Source organism: Cnephaeus nilssonii (assembly GCF_951640355.1).
Source record: "Cnephaeus nilssonii genome assembly, chromosome: 13".
NCBI lineage: Eukaryota > Metazoa > Chordata > Mammalia > Chiroptera > Vespertilionidae > Cnephaeus > Cnephaeus nilssonii.
In genome coordinates this window covers 46,749,996-46,769,075 of record NC_137084.1, presented here as the reverse complement: position 1 = coordinate 46,769,075, position 19,080 = coordinate 46,749,996, and the positions used below count along the sequence as shown (strand labels likewise).

The following is a 19,080-nucleotide window of genomic DNA, read 5'->3' as shown; positions in this document are numbered from 1 at the left end:
GCAGCGCTCCTGACACGCATGTGTCAGGCTGTAACGTGATTGTTGTATGTATTTTAGATTTGATGAGTTTGATGAAGCAATTGATGAAGCTATAGAAGATGATATCAAAGAGGCTGATGGAGGAGGTATGTGTTTGTTTATCATTCTCTTTCATATACTATAACTCCAGCCAATAAAATAACTAAAATGCCCTGGTTAGAGTAGTGAGCTTTTTTTTTCCCTTCTTTCTCCCTAGTGTTTATCATGATTACTGCTGATGTTAGTAGTCTGAGATTCAAAATAATCTGTGGACACAGTTTCAGTGTGTAGACTCAGATCTTACTACTTATTTTAAAAGTTTTGTTTTATGATCTGATGTAAAATGCAAATGTTCCTCAGTAGATTATAAATTTATTTCTGCTTCCAAATGGAAAACCCAGTTAAACTTTCCTGATCCTGCTACAAAATATCAAAAATTATGATTAAAAGAGTAACATGCTAAATATATTTCTTTAACCTTTTAAAATCAGTTTATTAATTTCATACTCTTTAATACATGACATTAATGTAGTATAATTTAAAGGTAATTTCATTTAAGAGCTACATAGCAAATTACCAGTGCTCTAGTGTGGAGCATTGTGGTTTCCATTTAGTTATTATGAAAACTGGGAGGGGTTCATTATACGTAGGCTGTTTGTAGGGGAACTGAAGAAGTCACTAGTTTTTCCAGAGACGTGTGCCTTACTTACACCTTTGCTGCTGAATTCTCACTTTTTCAGTCCTGCAAACACTGTTACTTTTTTTAAAAGTTGATAGGCCTCTTTCTAACGCCATGTCCAAAAGACAACTTTCAAGAAGAGATTTTTGAATCACTGCTAATAGGTATGAGGTTTCTTTTGGGGTGACAAAAATGCTTTGAAATTATTTAGTGGTGGCAGTTGTACAACTTTGACTATACTAAGAACCTTTGAAATATACACTTTAAAGGGTGAATATTATGGTATAAGAATTACATCAAAATGTAAGAAAAAGATGTTTTCTACAAGGTGAACTTCTATTTAGTAGGACAAACAAATGCAATCTCTTGATGAGAGCTCTGTCAGCTGCAGTTGTGAGAAAACAGCAGATTTGTAGGAAGAAAATAAATCAATTAAAGAGCTGCTAAGCACAAATAAGGAGTCTCTAGTATTAAAGGGAAACTTAATAAATGTACAGTTGTTCCTTTTCCTCTCTGCCTCTTTTCCCCTCAACTCTCCACCCCTGAATTCAGGAGTTGGCCGAGGAAAAGATATCTCCACCATCACGGGTCACCGTGGGAAAGATATCTCCACTATTTTGGATGAAGAAAGAAAGGAAAATAAACGACCCCAGAGGGCTGCTGCTGCTCGCCGGAAGAAACGCCGGCGATTAAATGATCTGGATAGTGACAGCAACCTGGATGAAGAAGAGAGTGAGGATGAGTTCAAGATCAGTGATGGGTGCGTGGTCTGCCAGTTGACCCCAGTCCCTAGATTCAGGCTTAAATGGTGCTAGCAGAGAAGCTGTCCATGCTATGGCAGGGCTTTTGTGTTTGTGCACATAGACAATCTCTTTTTATGTTCAGATTATTTAACACAGATTTATGAACAGTCTTGGTTCTTTTTTGTTGTTCTTTTTAATTCTCACCTGAGAATATTTTTTCCATTGATTTCTAGAGAGAATGGAAGGGGAAGAAAGAGGGAGAGAGAGATTAGTTGCCTGCCACATGCGCCACTACAAGGGCTGATGAACCTGCCACTGAGTTACGTGCCCTTGACTGGAAATTGAACCTGCAACCCTTTTGTTGGCAGGCCCACACTCTAACCACTGAGTCAAACTGGCCAGGGCTAATCTTGGTTATTTTTAGGATAAAACAAGTAGGTTTATGGTTGTTTATTTAATACTAGAAACCCGGTGCATGAAAATTTGTGCACGCGGGGAAGGGGGGCCAGTCCCTCAGCCCGGCCTGCGCCCTTTTGCAATCGGGAGCCCTCAGGGGATGTCCGACTGATGGACGTCCTTAGCTGTCAGTCGGACATCCTTATTGCTGCCGCAGAGGCAGGAGAGGCTGCTGCTGCTGTGCTCGCCAGCTGTCAGCTCTGCTTGTGGCTGAGTGGTGCTCCCCTGTAGGAGCACACTGACCACCAGGGGGCAGCTCTGGCCATGCCCCCCAATCACCCCTCCGCCGCCGCCCCCCAACTGCTATCCCCACCCTCTGCCCACTGGCACCCACCTTGGCTGGCCTGCCGCTGCCCGCTTGCCAGCCCCGCCCCCCGCCAACTGGTCATTCTGCCATTTGGTCGATATGCATATTAGGCTCTTATTGTATAGGATTCTAAATTGTATTTCAATTTCATTAATTATAATTGAGCATCCTTTTATTGTGTACCTCTGTGCCACCTTCTACCAGCATGTCCATGAGTGGTTGCTAGTCAAATATGAGACATAGATAAGCACAAGTAATTAGGAAACTATTCTCTAGTGAACCTTAGAGGTTTGGCTTGAGGTAAGTAATCTAGCATGGAATATTAGGAAAGCCTTCCCTTGGAGCAGGTACAGAAACAGTAATGCAGAGTTCTCTCAGCATATAAACCAAGCTTGATGAAATTTGCATGACTAATTGGGCAGTTTGGGATGAGAAGCAGGATGAAGAAAGAAGTTCTTCTAAACAGAGAAATCACATAAAACCCCATGGAATATTTAGGAAATTCCTGGTGTGTCTGCATAGCAAAATTATGGGGAAGCGGTAGAGAGTGCCCTGCTGGAGATGTGGCCAAGAGATGAAAACGAAACAGATGATGGAGTGTTTTGTTTGTCAGGCATAGGACTCTGTGAAGATGATGAAAACCCACCAAAGGGTTTTAAACACCAGACTAACAAGAGGTTTACATTTCAGAAAGCTTTATTCTGGTATTCTTTTGGAGGGTGTATTGAAGGGAAATGATCTAGAGATTACAGAGGCTACTTGGAGAATTGCTATAGTAGTTCAGGTACAAGATGATTTGAGATATTATCTTTGAGAGGTGGACTCAAGGAATTAGTAAATGATTAGATACAAGAAATAAAAAGGAAGAAATTAGGATAAATACCAGATTTCTGGTTTGAGTCCCTAGATGAGTGGTAGTTTTAAATACCAGGCTAGAGAACAGTAGAGAGACGTAGGTTAGGAAATAATGAGTTTGCTTTTGGAGATGTTGAATTTAAGGCACATGGGGGACATCTCAAGAGGCCAAAGCAATGTATGTATGAAAATCAACATCAATTCATCTTCATAACTCCTCCTAAGCAGATCATTTCTTCATTTTAGGGAAATTGATACAAGTATTCAGATGTTACATTAAACATTATTTTATGATTTTCTGGACTTGTTAGAACTTGAACTGAGAACTACGGGTTCAGTTTTGTTTTTTTCGGAGGGGGGATTTAAATATCTTTTATTGATTTCAGAAAGAGGAAGGGAGAGGGAGAGAGAGATAGAAACATCTACCTAATAAAAGAGTAACATGCTAATTGACCGTACCTTCACAATGCCCACCAGCCAATCAGTAGTGACTATGCAAATTAACCCAACAACGATGACAGGTTAATTTGCATACGCAGGTGCTTAGCGGCCAGGGGCAGGGTGGGACGCTTGCCATGGTGATGATGCAGCTGTTCTGCACCACCCCCGGCGGCTCTGGGCCAGAGCGAATGCGGTGCCAGCAGCCCATTCTTGCATGAATCTTCGTGCATCGGGCCTCTAGTCAATGATAAGAAAGAATCATTAATCAGCTGCCTCCTGCACCCACACTGAGGATCGAACCCACAACCCAGGCATGTGCCCTGACCAGGTTCATAGGTTGACACTCAGCCACTGAGCTGTGCCAGCCAGGCCGGGATCACAATTTTAAGAACCATCATAATTCATCTGGTTTCTCTTGGACAGATCTCAAGATGAGTTTGTTGTATCTGATGAAAACCCAGATGAAAGTGAAGAAGACCCACCATCTAATGATGACAGTGACACTGATTTCTGTAGCCGAAGACTAAGACGACATCCCTCCCGGCCAATGAGGCAAAGCAGGCGTTTGCGGAGAAAAAACCCAAAGAAAAATTATTCGGATGATGATGAAGAGGAGTCTGATGAGAATAGTAGAGACTCTGGTAAAAGATAATTTGTGTCTACATCATACCAACTTAATAAATTCTTGTGATTTCTGGAGCTAAGAGTATTTAAAATAAAAGTCCTTTCAATTGTAACATAAGCTTTCTGATAAAATTTTGAGTTATATTATTATGACTCGCTAGGAACTACATTTTTCATATAAAGCACATTCTAAGAAAATACATACAGATGGATGTGTTAACTTCATACTAAATTCATTTTAGGATTGTGATGAATCCTTGTGGTGCCAACTGTTCCCATGTCTAGTCTTTATCTTCATAGTGTTTCTTGGAAATAATTGCCAGTAAGCCGAGAACAGATATCTAGCTATTGGAGAGAGAAGGATCACCAAAAATGTTATTTCTAACATTTAGATCACAGTTGGTAATTCATTAGTTTTTATAAATTTGCAGGGGTTGATGGTATAGCTTGTGCTTATCCCTATTAACAATAAATGGAGGCACAGCAGCCAAAAGAGCAAATACAGTGTTTTGTGGAATTGGCAGATAGGTAGCTGTCATCTTACTGAGGAAGTGGCACAAACAAGAGTATTATATCCTTGACTTGCCACGCTTGTGGAGTTTTATTTTGTTTATCTTTTTTTCTAAACTTTTTTTTGCTAAATGGAGACATCATGCCCCTTTATCAGTACTTATTTCCTAAGAATAGGACATTTTCTTACATAACCACAATACAATGATCAAAATCAGAAATTTTATATTGGTACTAGCGGCCCGGTACATGAATTCGTGCATGGGTGGGGTCCCTCAGCATGGCCAGAGATTGGGGCAATGGAGGCCGTCTCGCCCAGTCCTGATAGGGGCCGATTGGGGCCAGCTGGCCAAGGTGAGGAACCCTGGGAGGTTGGCCGGCTGCGGGAGGTTGGCTGTGTGAGCACACAGACCACCAGGGGGCAGCTCCTTTGTTGAGAGTCTGCCCCCTGGTGGTCAGTGTGCATCATAGTGACTGGTTGACCAGTTCTTCGGTCGACTGGTCATAACTGTCGCTTAGGCTTTTATATATATAGATAATACTATTGTCTAATCCAGTGATGGGCAACCTTTTGAGCTTGGTGTGTCAAACTTCGCCAAAAAACTGAGCATAACTCGGGTAGTGTGTCACTTTGAGGAAAAAACATTATTTCGCAAATGTTTCATCCTCAGGAGCAGCAAATGTTTCTTCCTTGGCATGCGGCCGCCTCAGCGGCTGTGTGTCATCAGAAATGGCTACGCGTGTCAGTGCTGACACGCGTGTCATAGGGTCGCCATCACTGGTCTAATCAATAGTATATATTCAGATTTCATCAGTGGTCCTGATAGTGTCCTTATATCAATATTTTTTCCTAGTCCAGGGTCCAATCCCATGAATAAACATTGTGCTTATTCATGTCTCTAGTTTCCTTTAATCTGGGATATGCTGCAAACTCTGTCTATATTTGCCTTGACATTTTTTTTAAGAATACACACTAGTTATTTTATAAAATGTTCCTCAATTTGGGTTTTTCTATTTCTTTGTGATAAAATTCAGATTATACATTTTTGCAGGAATATTACAAGGCTAATGTATATCCTCCAGGTCTCTTTATTCTTTTTCCCTTTGTAATTAATAATTAAATTATAGGGAGGTATTTTGAGACTCTGTAAATATCCTGTTCTTTATCAGATATTTCACCCACTAGTTTTAACATTTGTTAATAAATTTCTAATTTCATCATTCCTTTTATATATATATTTATTACTTGGTGTTCTTAAGTGTTTTCTCCCCTATATACCTGTTTCTTTATATCAGAACTAGAGGCCTGGTGCACGAATTCGTGCATGGGTAAGGTCCCTCAGCCTGGCTGGCGATCGAGGCCGTCTTGCCCAGTCCAGGGGGAGGGACCACAGGAGGGTGACTGGCCGGCCGGGGGAAGGGACCACAGGAGGTTGGCTGTGGGAGTGCACTGACCACCAGGGGGCAGCTCCTGCATTGAGCGTCTGCCCCCTGGTGGTCAGTGCATGTCATAGCGCCGGTCATAACAGTTGCTTAGGCTTTTATATAGATAGATGTACTTGTGGATTCTTATTTTAGTCATTGGATATAATGTTACCATCAATATTTAGGCTCAATTTGTCCCAGATTTGACCAACGGGAACAGCTTCAAATTGTTGGCTAGCTATTTTGAAATGTTTGAAGTCCATTAGAGAACAAGGCTGAATGTGATAATTCAGTTGAAAATATTAGCACTCCTGAAATACTGTTGACATAGAGCCATAGCCTGACTCTGGTTTATTGATCCAAGGTGACAAGAACAGTGCGATTTAGCAATGCTTTGAGAGTTTAATTAGCTCTATGTATTTTGCAGATTTTAATTCCATGTAGAAAAAGCAAAAAATATAACTCCAATTTTGTAATTCTTTGAGATAGGTTCATCACTTTTTTGCTGTTAGAGAACTTATGTGAAGTTGTGACTGTAGCCATCCAGCTACATTTGTGAAGTTTGGCATAAAACCCCCAAAGATTTACTCATTATTAATAAGAAAATAAGGGGCTTAAAGTTATTATTCATTTAAAAATTGTTTAAGCGTATGAGCCTAACCAGCGGTTAAGGACAACAGGGGAGTGGGGGCATATGTGGGGAGGGGTGTGGGATGGGAATGGGGGGATGAGGACAAATATGTGATACCTTAATCAATAAAGAAATTAAAATAATAAAATAAAAATAAAAATTGTGTAAAATGAACTCTTCTTAGTAGCTTTGCATTCTTATAACCTAAGCTAACTACATTTCTATTTAACAAACTTAAATTTTGTATATGACTTTTTTTTTTGCTTCTTTTTTAATAGAAAGTGATTTTAGCGATGACTTTAGTGATGATTATGTAGAGACTCGGCGAAGGCGGTCAAGGAGGAACCAGAAAAGACAAATTAACTACAAAGAAGATTCAGAGAGTGAAGGTTCCCAGAAAAGTTTACGGCGTGGTAAAGAAATCAGACGAGTTCATAAGCGCAGGCTTTCCAGCTCAGAGAGTGAAGGTGAGGAATAGATCTCCAATTTACAGAAGTTTGGACAAGGCAGAAATAAAATGAACTCTATACCATTTCTAAGAAATTAAATATAACCAGTAATATCTTTGAGACAAAATTATTTTATGCCTGGTCACTATTTATAATTTAAATAAATGCTAGTTGATAAGATACAGGTTTTTTGTTGTTGTTTTTAATCGTGAGGACATTATTTTTTATTTTTTAAAATATATTTTTATTTCAGAGAGGAAGGGAAAGGGAGAGAGAGAGAAAAACTTCAATGATGAGACTCATTGATTGCCTGCCTCCTGCAAGCTCCCTACTGGGGATCAAGCCCACAACCCAGGCATGTACCCTTGACTGGAACGAACCTGGGACCCTTCAGTCCACTGAGCCAAACCAGCTAGGGCTGTGGTCGGCAAACTGCGGCTCGTGAGCCACATGCGGCTCTTTGGCCCCTTGAGTGTGGCTCTTCCACAAAATATCACAGCCTGGGTGAGTCTATTTTGAAGAAGTGGCATTAGAAGAAGTTTAAGTTTAAAAAATGTGGCTCTCAAAAGAAATTTCAATCGTTGTACTGTTGATATTTGGCTCTGTTGACTAATGAGTTTGCCGACCACTGAGCTAGGGCAAGATACAGTTTTTTAAAATAGTTCTATTGATTTTAGAAAGAGAGGAAGTGGTCGGGGGGTGGGGTAGAGAGGGAGAGAAAAAGGTGTCGATATGAGAGCAAAACATCAATTGGCTGCCTTCTGCACGCCTCCTACCCGGATCAAGCTGCTACCCAATTATATGTCATGAATTCATTGATCAGCTGCCTCCTGCATGCCCCTTACTGGGGTTCAATCCCAAAACCTGGGCATGTGTCCTGACCGGGAATCGAACTGTGAGCTCCTGGTTCATAGGTCAATGCTCAACCACTAAGCCATGTTGGTTGGGCAAGATAAAAATTTTTAAGTTCACCATTGTAATAATTAAATTCTTCATGGAAACTAGAAGAATCTCAAAATTGTGATCTAAGCAAGATTTTTTCTGCTCCCATATTATTTATGGCCCTCATTTCAAAATAACCTTCTTTGACTTGATTACCTGAATAGCTGGACAGTTCCAAACCAAGGTACTTACTGTTTCTCTCCATCTTGACAGTAAGCTTCAAACCTGTATCTTATCAACTACCTTTTATTTCTTAATAGCTGTAGCTGTGCCCCATACCAGAAGTTCAGGAAAAGCTCTAAAATATGAATTTGTGATATCCACTTTTTAAAAATTCCTCCCTGCCCTAACCAGTTTGGCTCAGTGGATAAGAGCATTGGCCTGCGGACTGAAAGGTCCCAGGTTCAATTCCTGTCAAGGGCATGTACCTTGGTTGTGGGCACATCCCCAGTAGGAGGTGTGCAGGAGGCAGCTGATCGATGTTTCTCTCTCATCAATGTTTCTAACTCTCTATCCCTCTCTCTTCCTCTCTGTAAAAAATCAATAAAATATATATGAAAAAAAAAAAATTCCTCCCTGAGGATCTGCTTATTGATTTGAGGGGGTGAGGGGAAGGAAGGGAGGGCGAATGAGGGAAACAGACAGACAGACATATATCAATGTGAGAGAGAAACATCGATTGGTTGCCTCCTGTAAAGCACTGACCGGGGACAGAACCCGATACCTTTTTTTTTTTTTTTTTAATATGTTATTGATTTTTTACAGAGAGGAAGGGAGAGGGATAGAAAGTTAGAAACATCGATGAGAGAGAAATATCAATCAGCTGCCTCCTGCACACGTACTGGGGATGTGCCCACAACCCAGGTACATGCCCTTGACCGGAATCGAACCCGGGACCCTTCATTCCGCAGGCTGACGCTCTATCCACTGAGCCAAACCGGCTAGGGCCCAAAACCTTTTTTTAAAATATATTTCTTTTATTGATTTCTGAGTGGGAGAGGGAGAGAGATAGAAACATCAATGATGAGAGGGGAACCATTGATTGGCTGCCTACTGCACACCCCTCACTGGGGGGTTGAGCCTGCAACCCGGGCATGAGCCCTTGGCCGGAATTGAACCTGGGATCCTTCAGTCCACAGGCCGATGCTCTATCCACTGAGCCCAACCGGCCAGGTGCCGAAACCTTTTTAGTGCATGGATGACCCTCCAACCAATTGAGCCACCTGTCCAGGGCCTCCATTTAGTGTTTGGAGTTATTCCAGAATTCTTTCTAAGTTTATTTTATTAAATGATTCTAACTCTCTCCCATTCCTCTTTCTTTTTTATATATTTAATTATCTGTTTTGAAGATTGTTTGCTTTCATAGATCCTTATCAATTATGTGTAAGTCCATGCCAGGAGAGAAAAGGGTGAAATATATTTGAATAGGGGAGGCTAAAGAAGGAAGGTGAACTTCTGGTTGAGTGTGTGCTATCTTCTTGTGTCATTAAAAACAAATATGAATTCATTAATTCAACTATAAAAAAACAAATACTTATTGAACTATTCACTATTCTAGGCACTGAGAATGGGAAAGTGAACAAAAGAGCCAAAAACCATGGGTAACTTCGTCATGTCACTTTTAATGCGGGGTGGGATAGAAAGATAATATACAAGTTAAATAAGTAGAATATATGATCTATTAGGTGGAGATAAAAAGCTATAGAGAAAAATAAGGGAAAAAGTTGGGTTGGGAAAGTAGTTGGAATTTCAGGTTCGGTACCACGTGAATATCTATTTGATTAAAGACCTGAAAGAAATGTTGAGTGTGTGTCATGCAGTTATCTAAGAAGAGTGATTCAGGCACATGAATAAGGCAGGTTTGTGCCTGGCATTTTCAAAGAATAGAAGGGAGGCCAGGTTGGAGAGGAAGAAAAGGATGAGATGAAGCAGGGAGATCAACAGGGACTAGATCATATTGAGCAATAATCAGCAAACTACAGCCTACCTGTTTGTGTAAATAAATACTTTCTAAATCAAGTTATAATGGAACATAGCCATAGCAATTTTTTTTTACATACAGTCTGTACTGCTTTCCCACAAAGTTGAATGGTTGTAATAGAGACTGCCCTTTACAAAAATATCTTGCCAACCCCTGAGGAGTATCAGTGCTGTTCAGTTGAACTTTCTGCACTGATGGGAACGTTCTGTGTGCTATTTAAATAGTAGCCACTAGTATTATGTGACTATTCATCACTTGAAATGTGGCTAGTGTAATGGAGGAACTGAATTTTTAATTTTTATCTAATTCTAATTTAAATTTAAAGTAGCCATATGTCATTACTGGCTACAACATTGGATAGTGTAGTAGGCCATTGTATATAGACTTAGGATTTTATTTGGTGTAAATGAGAAATAATGAGAATTTTGTAGAAGGGAGTGACAGGACTGACATGTTTTTGTTTGATTATGGCAGCTGTGTTATGCATTAATTGAAGGGGACATGGTTAGAATCTAGGACCAGGTGGGAGGCCATTGAAATAGGCCAGGTGAGAGATTATGGTAGGTAAGAGTAGGGTAGAAGCAGTAAAGAGATGAAAAGTCAAATTATGGATATATTTTGAAGGTAGACCTAAAGGATTAACTGTTGCATTAGATAGTAGAAAGGAAGGAATCAAGGATAAGTGAGCAAAAAAAAAAGGATAAGTGAGCAATCGGAAGAATAGAGTTGTCAATAACCGAGAAGGTGGAGATGAGAATAGCACAAATTTGAGGTGGGGGGTTTAGGAGCACAGATAACACATTAGGTTTGAGATGTCTGTTTAGAAATCCAAGCATAGGTGTTGAGTAAGCAATATGATAACATGAGTCTGGAATTTAGGGGATACCTAAAAACAAATGTGAGAGTTACCAGCATATACATGTTATGCCAAGCCATGAGACTAGGTCGGATCACAGGATCACATAGATGTAAGTATAGACAAGGGAAGACATTTAAAGACTAGCAAGGACATTTAATAACATGGGATGAGAGTCAGCACAGTGTTTCAGTTGTCCAGAGTTGGGCAAGATTTCACTAAGAAATCTGATTTTGCTCTTTCCTAAAATCACAGGTACACATGAATCCTATTGGGTATTGTTATGGGACTGAGAGGAAGGAAAAATCAGGCCAATTATTGAAGGGACATATTTGTGTACAAACAAGTCTGAAAGCAGGACACGTCGTGAATGGGGAGGAAAAGGAGAAGTACTCAAATTGTTTATGGTTAAATGTGCTGTTTATTCTAGAGAGCTATATGTCCAAGAACTCTGAAGATGAGGAGCTAGCTAAAGAATCAAAGCGGTCACTTCGAAAGCGGGGTCGAAGCGCAGATGAGTATTCAGAAGCAGAAGAGGAAGACAAACCATCCCGAAAACGGCTACACCGGATTGAGACAGACGAGGAGGAGAGTTGTGACAATGTTCATGGAGATGCAGATCAGCCTGCCCGTGATAGCCAGCCCAGGGTCCTGCCCTCAGAACAGGAGAGCACCAAGAAGCCCTATCGGATAGACAGTGATGAGGAAGAGGACTTTGAAAATGTAGGCAAGGTGGGAAGCCCATTGGACTATAGCTTAGTGGACTTACCTTCCACCAATGGACAGAGTCCTGGCAAAGCCATTGAGAATTTGATTGGCAAGCCAGCTGAGAAGCCTCAGACCCCCAAGGACAACAGCACAGCCAGTGCAAGCCTGGCCCCCAATGGGACAAGTGGTGGGCAGGAGGCAGGGGCACCAGAAGAGGACGAAGATGAGCTTTTGAGAGTGACTGACCTTGTTGATTACGTCTGTAACAGTGAACAGTTATAAGACTTTTTTTCCATTTTTGTGCTAATTTATTCCACGGTAGCTCTCATACCAGCGGGCCAGTTATTAAAAGCGGTTTTATTTTTCCTAGAAAACTCCACTACAGAATGACTTTTTAGAAGAAAAATTTCAACAAATCCTGAAGTCTTTCTGTGAAGTGACCAGTTTTGAACTTTGAAGATAAATAATTGCTGTAAATTCTTTTTGATTTTCTTTTTCCAAGTTCATGGTCCTTGGTAATTTCATTCATGGAAAAAAAAAATCTTATTATAATAACAACAAAGATTTGTATATTTTTGACTTTATATTTCCTGAGCTCTCCTGACTTTGTGAAAAAGGGTGGATAAAGAATGCATTCCGAATCTGTGAGGGCCGAAAACAGAATTAGGGGTGGGAGAAAGCACTTGTGCTTTAGCTTTTTCATATTAAATATATATTATATTTAAACATTCATGGCATAGATGATGATTAACAGACTGTTTAAAAGTTCGAGTCTGTGTTGTTGCAGTTTGAGAATTGTAGATAACATCATACGTAAGTCATTTAGTAGCAGCATTCATGAATCAACTTGTTTACTATTGGAGATAACCACACTTAATAAAGAAGAGACCGAAGAGGTACCATCCTAAAAAAACTCTTAAGTTTGGTATAGCGGAGTTTCTTGTTTTGAAAAAATCATCTGAAAAGTATTTGTACAGTAAAATGTAAAATGAAGCTTTGACAACCAGATCGTGCTAGCAGCAAATTTAAAACAGCTTTATGCAGTGATGATGAGGTGGCCTCTAATGTACTATCATGGAAAGTTATTAGTGAAATGAGTGTAGTCTTCTTTTAAGGCCCAGTGGACTGTAAACTTTGCAGATAGTGTAACTCTTTTGTTCTGGCCACCTATTTAAATATATAAAATATCATTTTAAAACAAATACATCTATACATAACATACATGAAGAGATGCTAAGCTGATAGTGGTATTTTAGCACATTTGAAGAAGGGGAAAGGATTTTCAGGTGAATTTTAACTGGTCTATTCTTGCCCTTAGTATCTACTTCAAATTGAAGTCTACAAACAAAGCAGTTCCTTTGGGAGATTTTTAGTTTGAGTTTTAGCGTGTGTGTGTGTGTGTGTGTGTGTGTGTGTGTTGGACTTTCTTATCTGCCTGGATATATTAGCAGGGTTTGAATGTAGTTTTTGCCTTTGGCCATTAGACTTCTATTAAAATTCATTAATAGTCACATGACCAACATAGAGTTGATTGAGAACCACCGATGTACTTAATAGGCATGACATCCATTTCAAACATCTCAACACTTAAAAAAAAAAGTTAAGCCCTTTGTTTCAAGAAAAGGTGTATCTAACATGTAATTGACACTAAAATATGAGCTTTGCCTTAGTTTCTGTTTGAGCTGTAAAATTTCAGGCAGAGCCATAAATAACATTGTACAAAGTGTAGCACTTGTGATTAAACCTTGCCTGTCAAATTCTGAAACCTTCAGCCATTACTTCTGTGAATACTTTTGCCCTGGGATTTGGGTTTTTATGTTCCAGTGTTGTGTCTGTTGCCGGCAATGGACACACCATATCTGCTGCTGGCCCAAGAACTTCATTAATTTTTTTTTCCAAATTAAGCATATGTGCTAGTCAGTGTATAGTAAAGCACTTCTCTTTTTTATTATTAAAAAGCTGGCATTAGACTTGCATTATAAATACCTCTCTAGAAACTTTATACTCCTTCTTTTCCCTTCTCAACAGGTGTTGCCCTTAAATCTTCTTTTTGACCTTGAAAGTTTATAGCTGTTGTTTTTCAGTTATTGGTTCTTTTGTTTGTTTTGTTTCACTTTAGTTCTGTAGTACCTGCCCATTAATATTTTTGCTTTGATTCTAGCAATGTATATGTATCTGTATAAAAAATAAAATAATGAAAGCAGCCTAAACATAGGGTGCACAAATAGCATGTGGTTCCCAGTAAGTTGTGATTTTTATTTTGAGACAATGTTCCACTGGAAGGGAGGGAAGGGCTCACATTCACAGACAGTAGAGCAGAGGACTACGTAAGGAGCCACATTCATTAACAAGCCTCCTTTCTAGTTAGGTTCGTTTCTTTTATTTGGAAGTCTTAAGAATGTTAGCCTTTTTTTAACAGTCAGGCCATAGAAGAATTCCCACTAGTGCAAGGTAAGTGGTTAGAATGTGCCAGTGGCCTATCCTGTTCCCAGTCTCCCTCTACTGTTTTACTGGTAGTCCTGCAGCTGGTCAAGCCACTATGTGTGGAAACTCCCATGTGCCCTGTTTCTACCTCTGGACAGACCAGCTCCTGCGTCCACCTGTTCTGTTCAGTTAAGCAAGTGATAAGTATTAAATGGGTAGATTATTTCTTTTGCAGGACGCCTAATGTGAAATAAGGAGTTCTTTGTACTCTTCTGCTACAGAGAGCAAAAGGTAATTTTTTATCATTGTGAAGACTGAGGATTCATTCAGCAAATGTCCCATTAATATGGGACATTATGATACCATTTTTGCTGCCCATTATTAACCAAACTTGAATTGTTTTTTAAGTTGATAGTGTATTCCTTCTAACCTTACATTCTGATTAAATTAACTTTCATTTACAAAGAATGTAATCCAAGCAGCTGATACTTATAAATTCTTATGCAGAGAGATTCATTATGAGTGATTAAATGTTGAACAGTTCAAAAACAACTCTGCTAATTGGTGTTTAGATTCAGTCCCTGAAAGAGTCTGTACACTGAAATATTAACTTTGAACATACTTTGAAGAAGTTTTTAAAAATTAGGAAATAGTAAACATTTTATATCCCAAGACATAATTCAGTCATTAGGAACTGGACAGTGCATAGGAAAGCAGCAATTCATCTAGGGTTTAGAACATCTTGAGTCCTTGTTATTGGAGTACTAACCATGGATTTAGGTTCACAATAGAGTCCTTTAATACTTTAATCCCCCTTTTTTAAAATACTATTTGGATTCAAAATTTCATAGTGTAAAGCAAATGTATTAATGGGAGATGTAGTTTAGTACTCAGGCTATGTATGCAATTTCTGTAAAGGTTTGAAAACAAGCTAAATTGTCATAAAGCAGAGGCTTTGAATTATGTGAAAAAACTCAGACTGAAAATACACCTTTTGGTTTTATAGATTTGTACTGATGAAATAGTGTTCTGTGTAAAACATTTTCCAATGTTGGTACATTTCTAGAGAAAGATGGCAGGGATATTCAAGAATACACCTGATATATATTTGGGTTTCCTGGACACATCTTTTTCCATTTGGTTAAGGTTGCAAATTCAGAGAGTAAAGAGTTTTCATTTAGAATAAATTCATGTCTACTGGTAATCTTTTTAATAAGTTTGACCTGCCAAAGAACTAAGGACTTCAAACGATGAGGAAGCTGTTGCAAAAAGATTTTTAAACAAACTAATTTTAAAAGGATATTATAAACTCCGGTTTTCATTTTCTAGTTGATAGGACCCATCCGTAATATATGTTTGAGCAAAGTACCTATAGTAAGGAAAATGTAGACGTTTACTTGTTGTTTAGAGGTAAAATGGGAAAATGTTAGCTATTTTTAAGTGGGGTTGATGGGATTTCCTTTGTCACAAGGAATGCTTTTTAGCTTATGTTTGTGGGGCTGAGAGTTGTTCACCATTCGCTAGTTTGTACTACTATACAACTGAAAGGAACCTAAAGAATCTACAAGTTTCATACTCAGAAAACGTGAACTCTGCCTTTCCCCAACACAATGGAACGGGCCATAATTCATGGCATTGCCTCACAGCTATAGATCTTTTTTTTATGGAATGAATATATATATAAACATGTATACATACTTTAGATATTAGGATAAAAATGAATCCTTTGAAATCATTGACAAAATCAGATAAATATAACTGATATGAAATTATGAACATTTAATTACAGAAAGTCTAGAGGAAAGTTGTAAAACAAGTTGTTTTCTTGGTTTGACATTCTAAAAATATATTCCTGGTTCTCCCAAGAAGTGAGAATGCCAAAACTGCAGATCTGTTATAATCTACCTGGTCCTCTGCTTAATATCTGTTATTAAACTTAGAACAAAATCCATTCCTATTTCATCCACCATTCCCAGTGTGTAGCTATAAACTACCTTGGAAGTGGCAAGCTAACTGCTGATTTTCTTCATTGTTTTTATGCCAATCCTGAATGCAAAGCCTTTTGCTATCAGTGTATTAAAACTGGGTTATTGTGTTATGTGTACACTTAGTTTGTTTTAAAAATATTTCACTCTGACGTAAATGATCTGACAGTTTTTGAGTGCCAAGAATTGCTAAGGAACTGTGTAATATTTGTTGAAGATAGGGTTATTGCCCAGCAAGCGAGCAGTCGTTAAAAGCCAAAATGTAGTGTGCTTGGTATATAAACACCTTAGATTGAACATGCAACACTTTTTATTCATATCAATTCTCTCAGAAATGTATTAGGAATCCATGAGTGGCTTTTTCTCCTTTTTTGGTGATGTAAGCTCAGTTTGTTTTTGTTTGTTTGTGTGCATTTTATATTTATACCATCTTGCTCTGGGAAATGCTGCAAACCCAATTCTGGCACATTTAGTGATTTCAGTTAGTGAAGATGCTGTTTTTATTTTAATAACTTTAAGATGTCTATCCTATGCATAAGTTATATTAGAGGGCAAAACAAATTATTAGATGTGTAGAGATGTCTTAATTAAGCTCTTTAGACATTTTGAATAAGAAAAAACATTTTTAAAGGAACTGCATTTGTGGGGTTTTTTTTTGCCAAACCGGTACAAGCTAGAAAATGCACTAAGGACTGAGTGACCCTCCTTTTTCATTTTGCCACTGGATAATGTAAGTTAAGAATGGAATTGTTAACCCTAACTATATGTTTTCTTAACTTTCATCAGTTGCTAATTTAAGTGTTTGGGGTTTTGTTGGACCTGTATTTATTGAGTTCTGGTCATAGACCAGGAGCCACATGTCATGCTTATGGATAGCCAGACACAGTCATGGGGAAACGTAATGGCTCGAGACTTTCCGAATCGTTTAACTTATTTTGTATGTTGCAAAAAAAACAAAGTTTATTTTGCTTGAGAGTCACACTTTTATAACTGTACAGCTTTTAAGGGATGAGAAGTGGGAAAATACCCTAAAATAGGATGTAGATTTTTACAACTGTGTTTATGCTAGAACATCTACAGGTGCATTATGTAATTAAACCTAAAATTGTTTAAAAAGAAATTGTGCCATGGTCTTCTTCATTCTCCTGCCCTTTAGCAGAGTTGGTGCATATCAATACTGCCATGTGGACAAGCTTTGAAATTAGGCAAATAATCCTTGTCTCCAAAGTTTTAAGATCATTGCATGAAAATTATACACACACACAGACACAAACACGCAGATCTAGTTTATGTCCATGTAAATGGACTTTTCTATTTTGAAACAGCTATAATGGCCCAAATTTTGTCAGTAAAGAGCATATTCTTAAGAGTGTGTGATTTTTGTGATGCCTAACTAGGATATTCTCAATGTTGGTCTGGTGTTTTGTTCTTATCAAAGTAGCTTTTTGATAACAGTATCTGGATTGTAGCTTGCCCAAACCTGACAGGAGGTTTTGTATACAACTTGAAAGGGAATGTCCTGTGCTGGGGTTGAGGGCAAGTGGGGGCAGAGTTTGGTTTCTTTTCAATCTGTAAAAGAAGGAAAAACTAGAATTGATCGATTTGGTTCTTGTTATTCAGTAGACTTAATTCCACAGGAATATTTGCTGGAGAATGGCAGGAAAGAGTATTAGCTTCAGATTCCAATTTCCTTATTTGATAAAAAGTATTTTGACGTCTTGTAGAGCTGCCAATTCTAGCAGTCTTAATGACACATTTTATCGTAAGTTTTATTAAGACACTTTTGTTTAAATGCCAGTACTTTTTGCCATCTGATGATTTTATCATTCTAATTTCTCACCTTTGTAGCACAAGTGTATTCTTGGAAAGCATTAAATTCATCTCCATGTGTCATAATTTCTACCTAAGTTAACTTTATTGTCAGCTAATGTGGGGTGTCAGTTTCTTGGCTATCCTCTCTGATCAGAGGTGAAGCCTGGGAATCGAATTTCCAGGTGAAGAATACAAATTCCAGATAAGAATTTGTAAATGGTATATGTAAGATTTTCATTTTGATTTTAAAGTAATAGCTGGAATTTAGGGGTGTTTGATCAGAATGCCTCTTGGATTTTCAGCCATGCTTATATGAAATGCTTTATTTTCCTATGCATAAAACAGATTATTCCTGGAACAGGTTCTCAGACGCTTTTATTTTGTTTTTATGAGATGAGAGCTAAAGCAGAAGCTCCAAGATTAACAAACTGTTGAGGTGATCAGGAACGTACTATTAGTCAAATAGAGGAAACTGGAGTGCTCTCTACCACATATATCATACTGCATGTGTGTGGGGGTGGGAGGGGAAGAGGTCTGAAAACTGGAAATGTGATTCCAATAATGCACAAAGTAAATTTTGTGCATAGGAAATATGGGAATTCCTGGTAGCTTAAAGCTTCGGGGGCTAACTGCAGTGTATAAACACATAGTGTGTTAGAATTGCAGTGCATAGTTGTTTCAATATAATCCTTGTAAGTGACAACCAAAATATGTTGTGGCTGGTGCCAATATTTTTGTTAATGAAATGTTCAATGTCTCACTACAGTCTGATCAGAACTCTTGGTGTTATAAGGTAGGCCTAAAGCTATTTTACAGCTATTGGCTGAATTGTGTAACTTTTTCTTTAAAAATGTTTTATTATACTTCTGTCACTTCTTTCGCTTAATATATGTCAATTGTCATAATAAAATATTTAAATAATTGGATGTATTTAGCATGATGTGTTTGCAAATTTAGTTTATTTTAAACTTTGTGGCACATGGAAAACAGAATTTTCAATAACAGTTAATGAATGTTGAAGTTTTTTATCACCCCAGAAATAAATGAATTGATTTCACTATCTAGAAAGTAAATTTGCAAGTGCATCAATTTCCTCAAAATAATTTTAAAGCTATTTGCCAAGTAGGTGAATTCTTTAGAAAGCTATTCTTGATTTCTATCTTTAGCTTCTGGAGAACTGACACATTAAAGAGGCCTTGGACTTGTTCTGTGTGGCCTTGTGGGAGCACAGAAC

General features: G+C 38.4%; 1 protein-coding gene across 4 annotated transcripts in view; it reads left to right on the top strand.

The window, feature by feature from the left end:
• The window catches only part of RSF1 (remodeling and spacing factor 1), a 131,545-nt gene extending 112,677 nt beyond the window's left edge, over positions 1-18,868 (top strand). For all 4 annotated transcript variants that reach the window (XM_079787597.1, XM_079787595.1, XM_079787596.1 and 1 more), the window contains 5 exons: positions 58-125; positions 1,250-1,457; positions 3,923-4,140; positions 6,968-7,156; positions 11,348-18,868. In XM_079787597.1, coding sequence (XP_079643723.1) covers positions 58-125; positions 1,250-1,457; positions 3,923-4,140; positions 6,968-7,156; positions 11,348-11,907 — 1,243 coding nt within the window. In that variant the 3' untranslated portion in view covers positions 11,908-18,868. The remainder of the gene's footprint in view (positions 1-57; positions 126-1,249; positions 1,458-3,922; positions 4,141-6,967; positions 7,157-11,347) is intronic.
• The last annotated feature ends 212 nt before the right edge of the window (positions 18,869-19,080 follow it).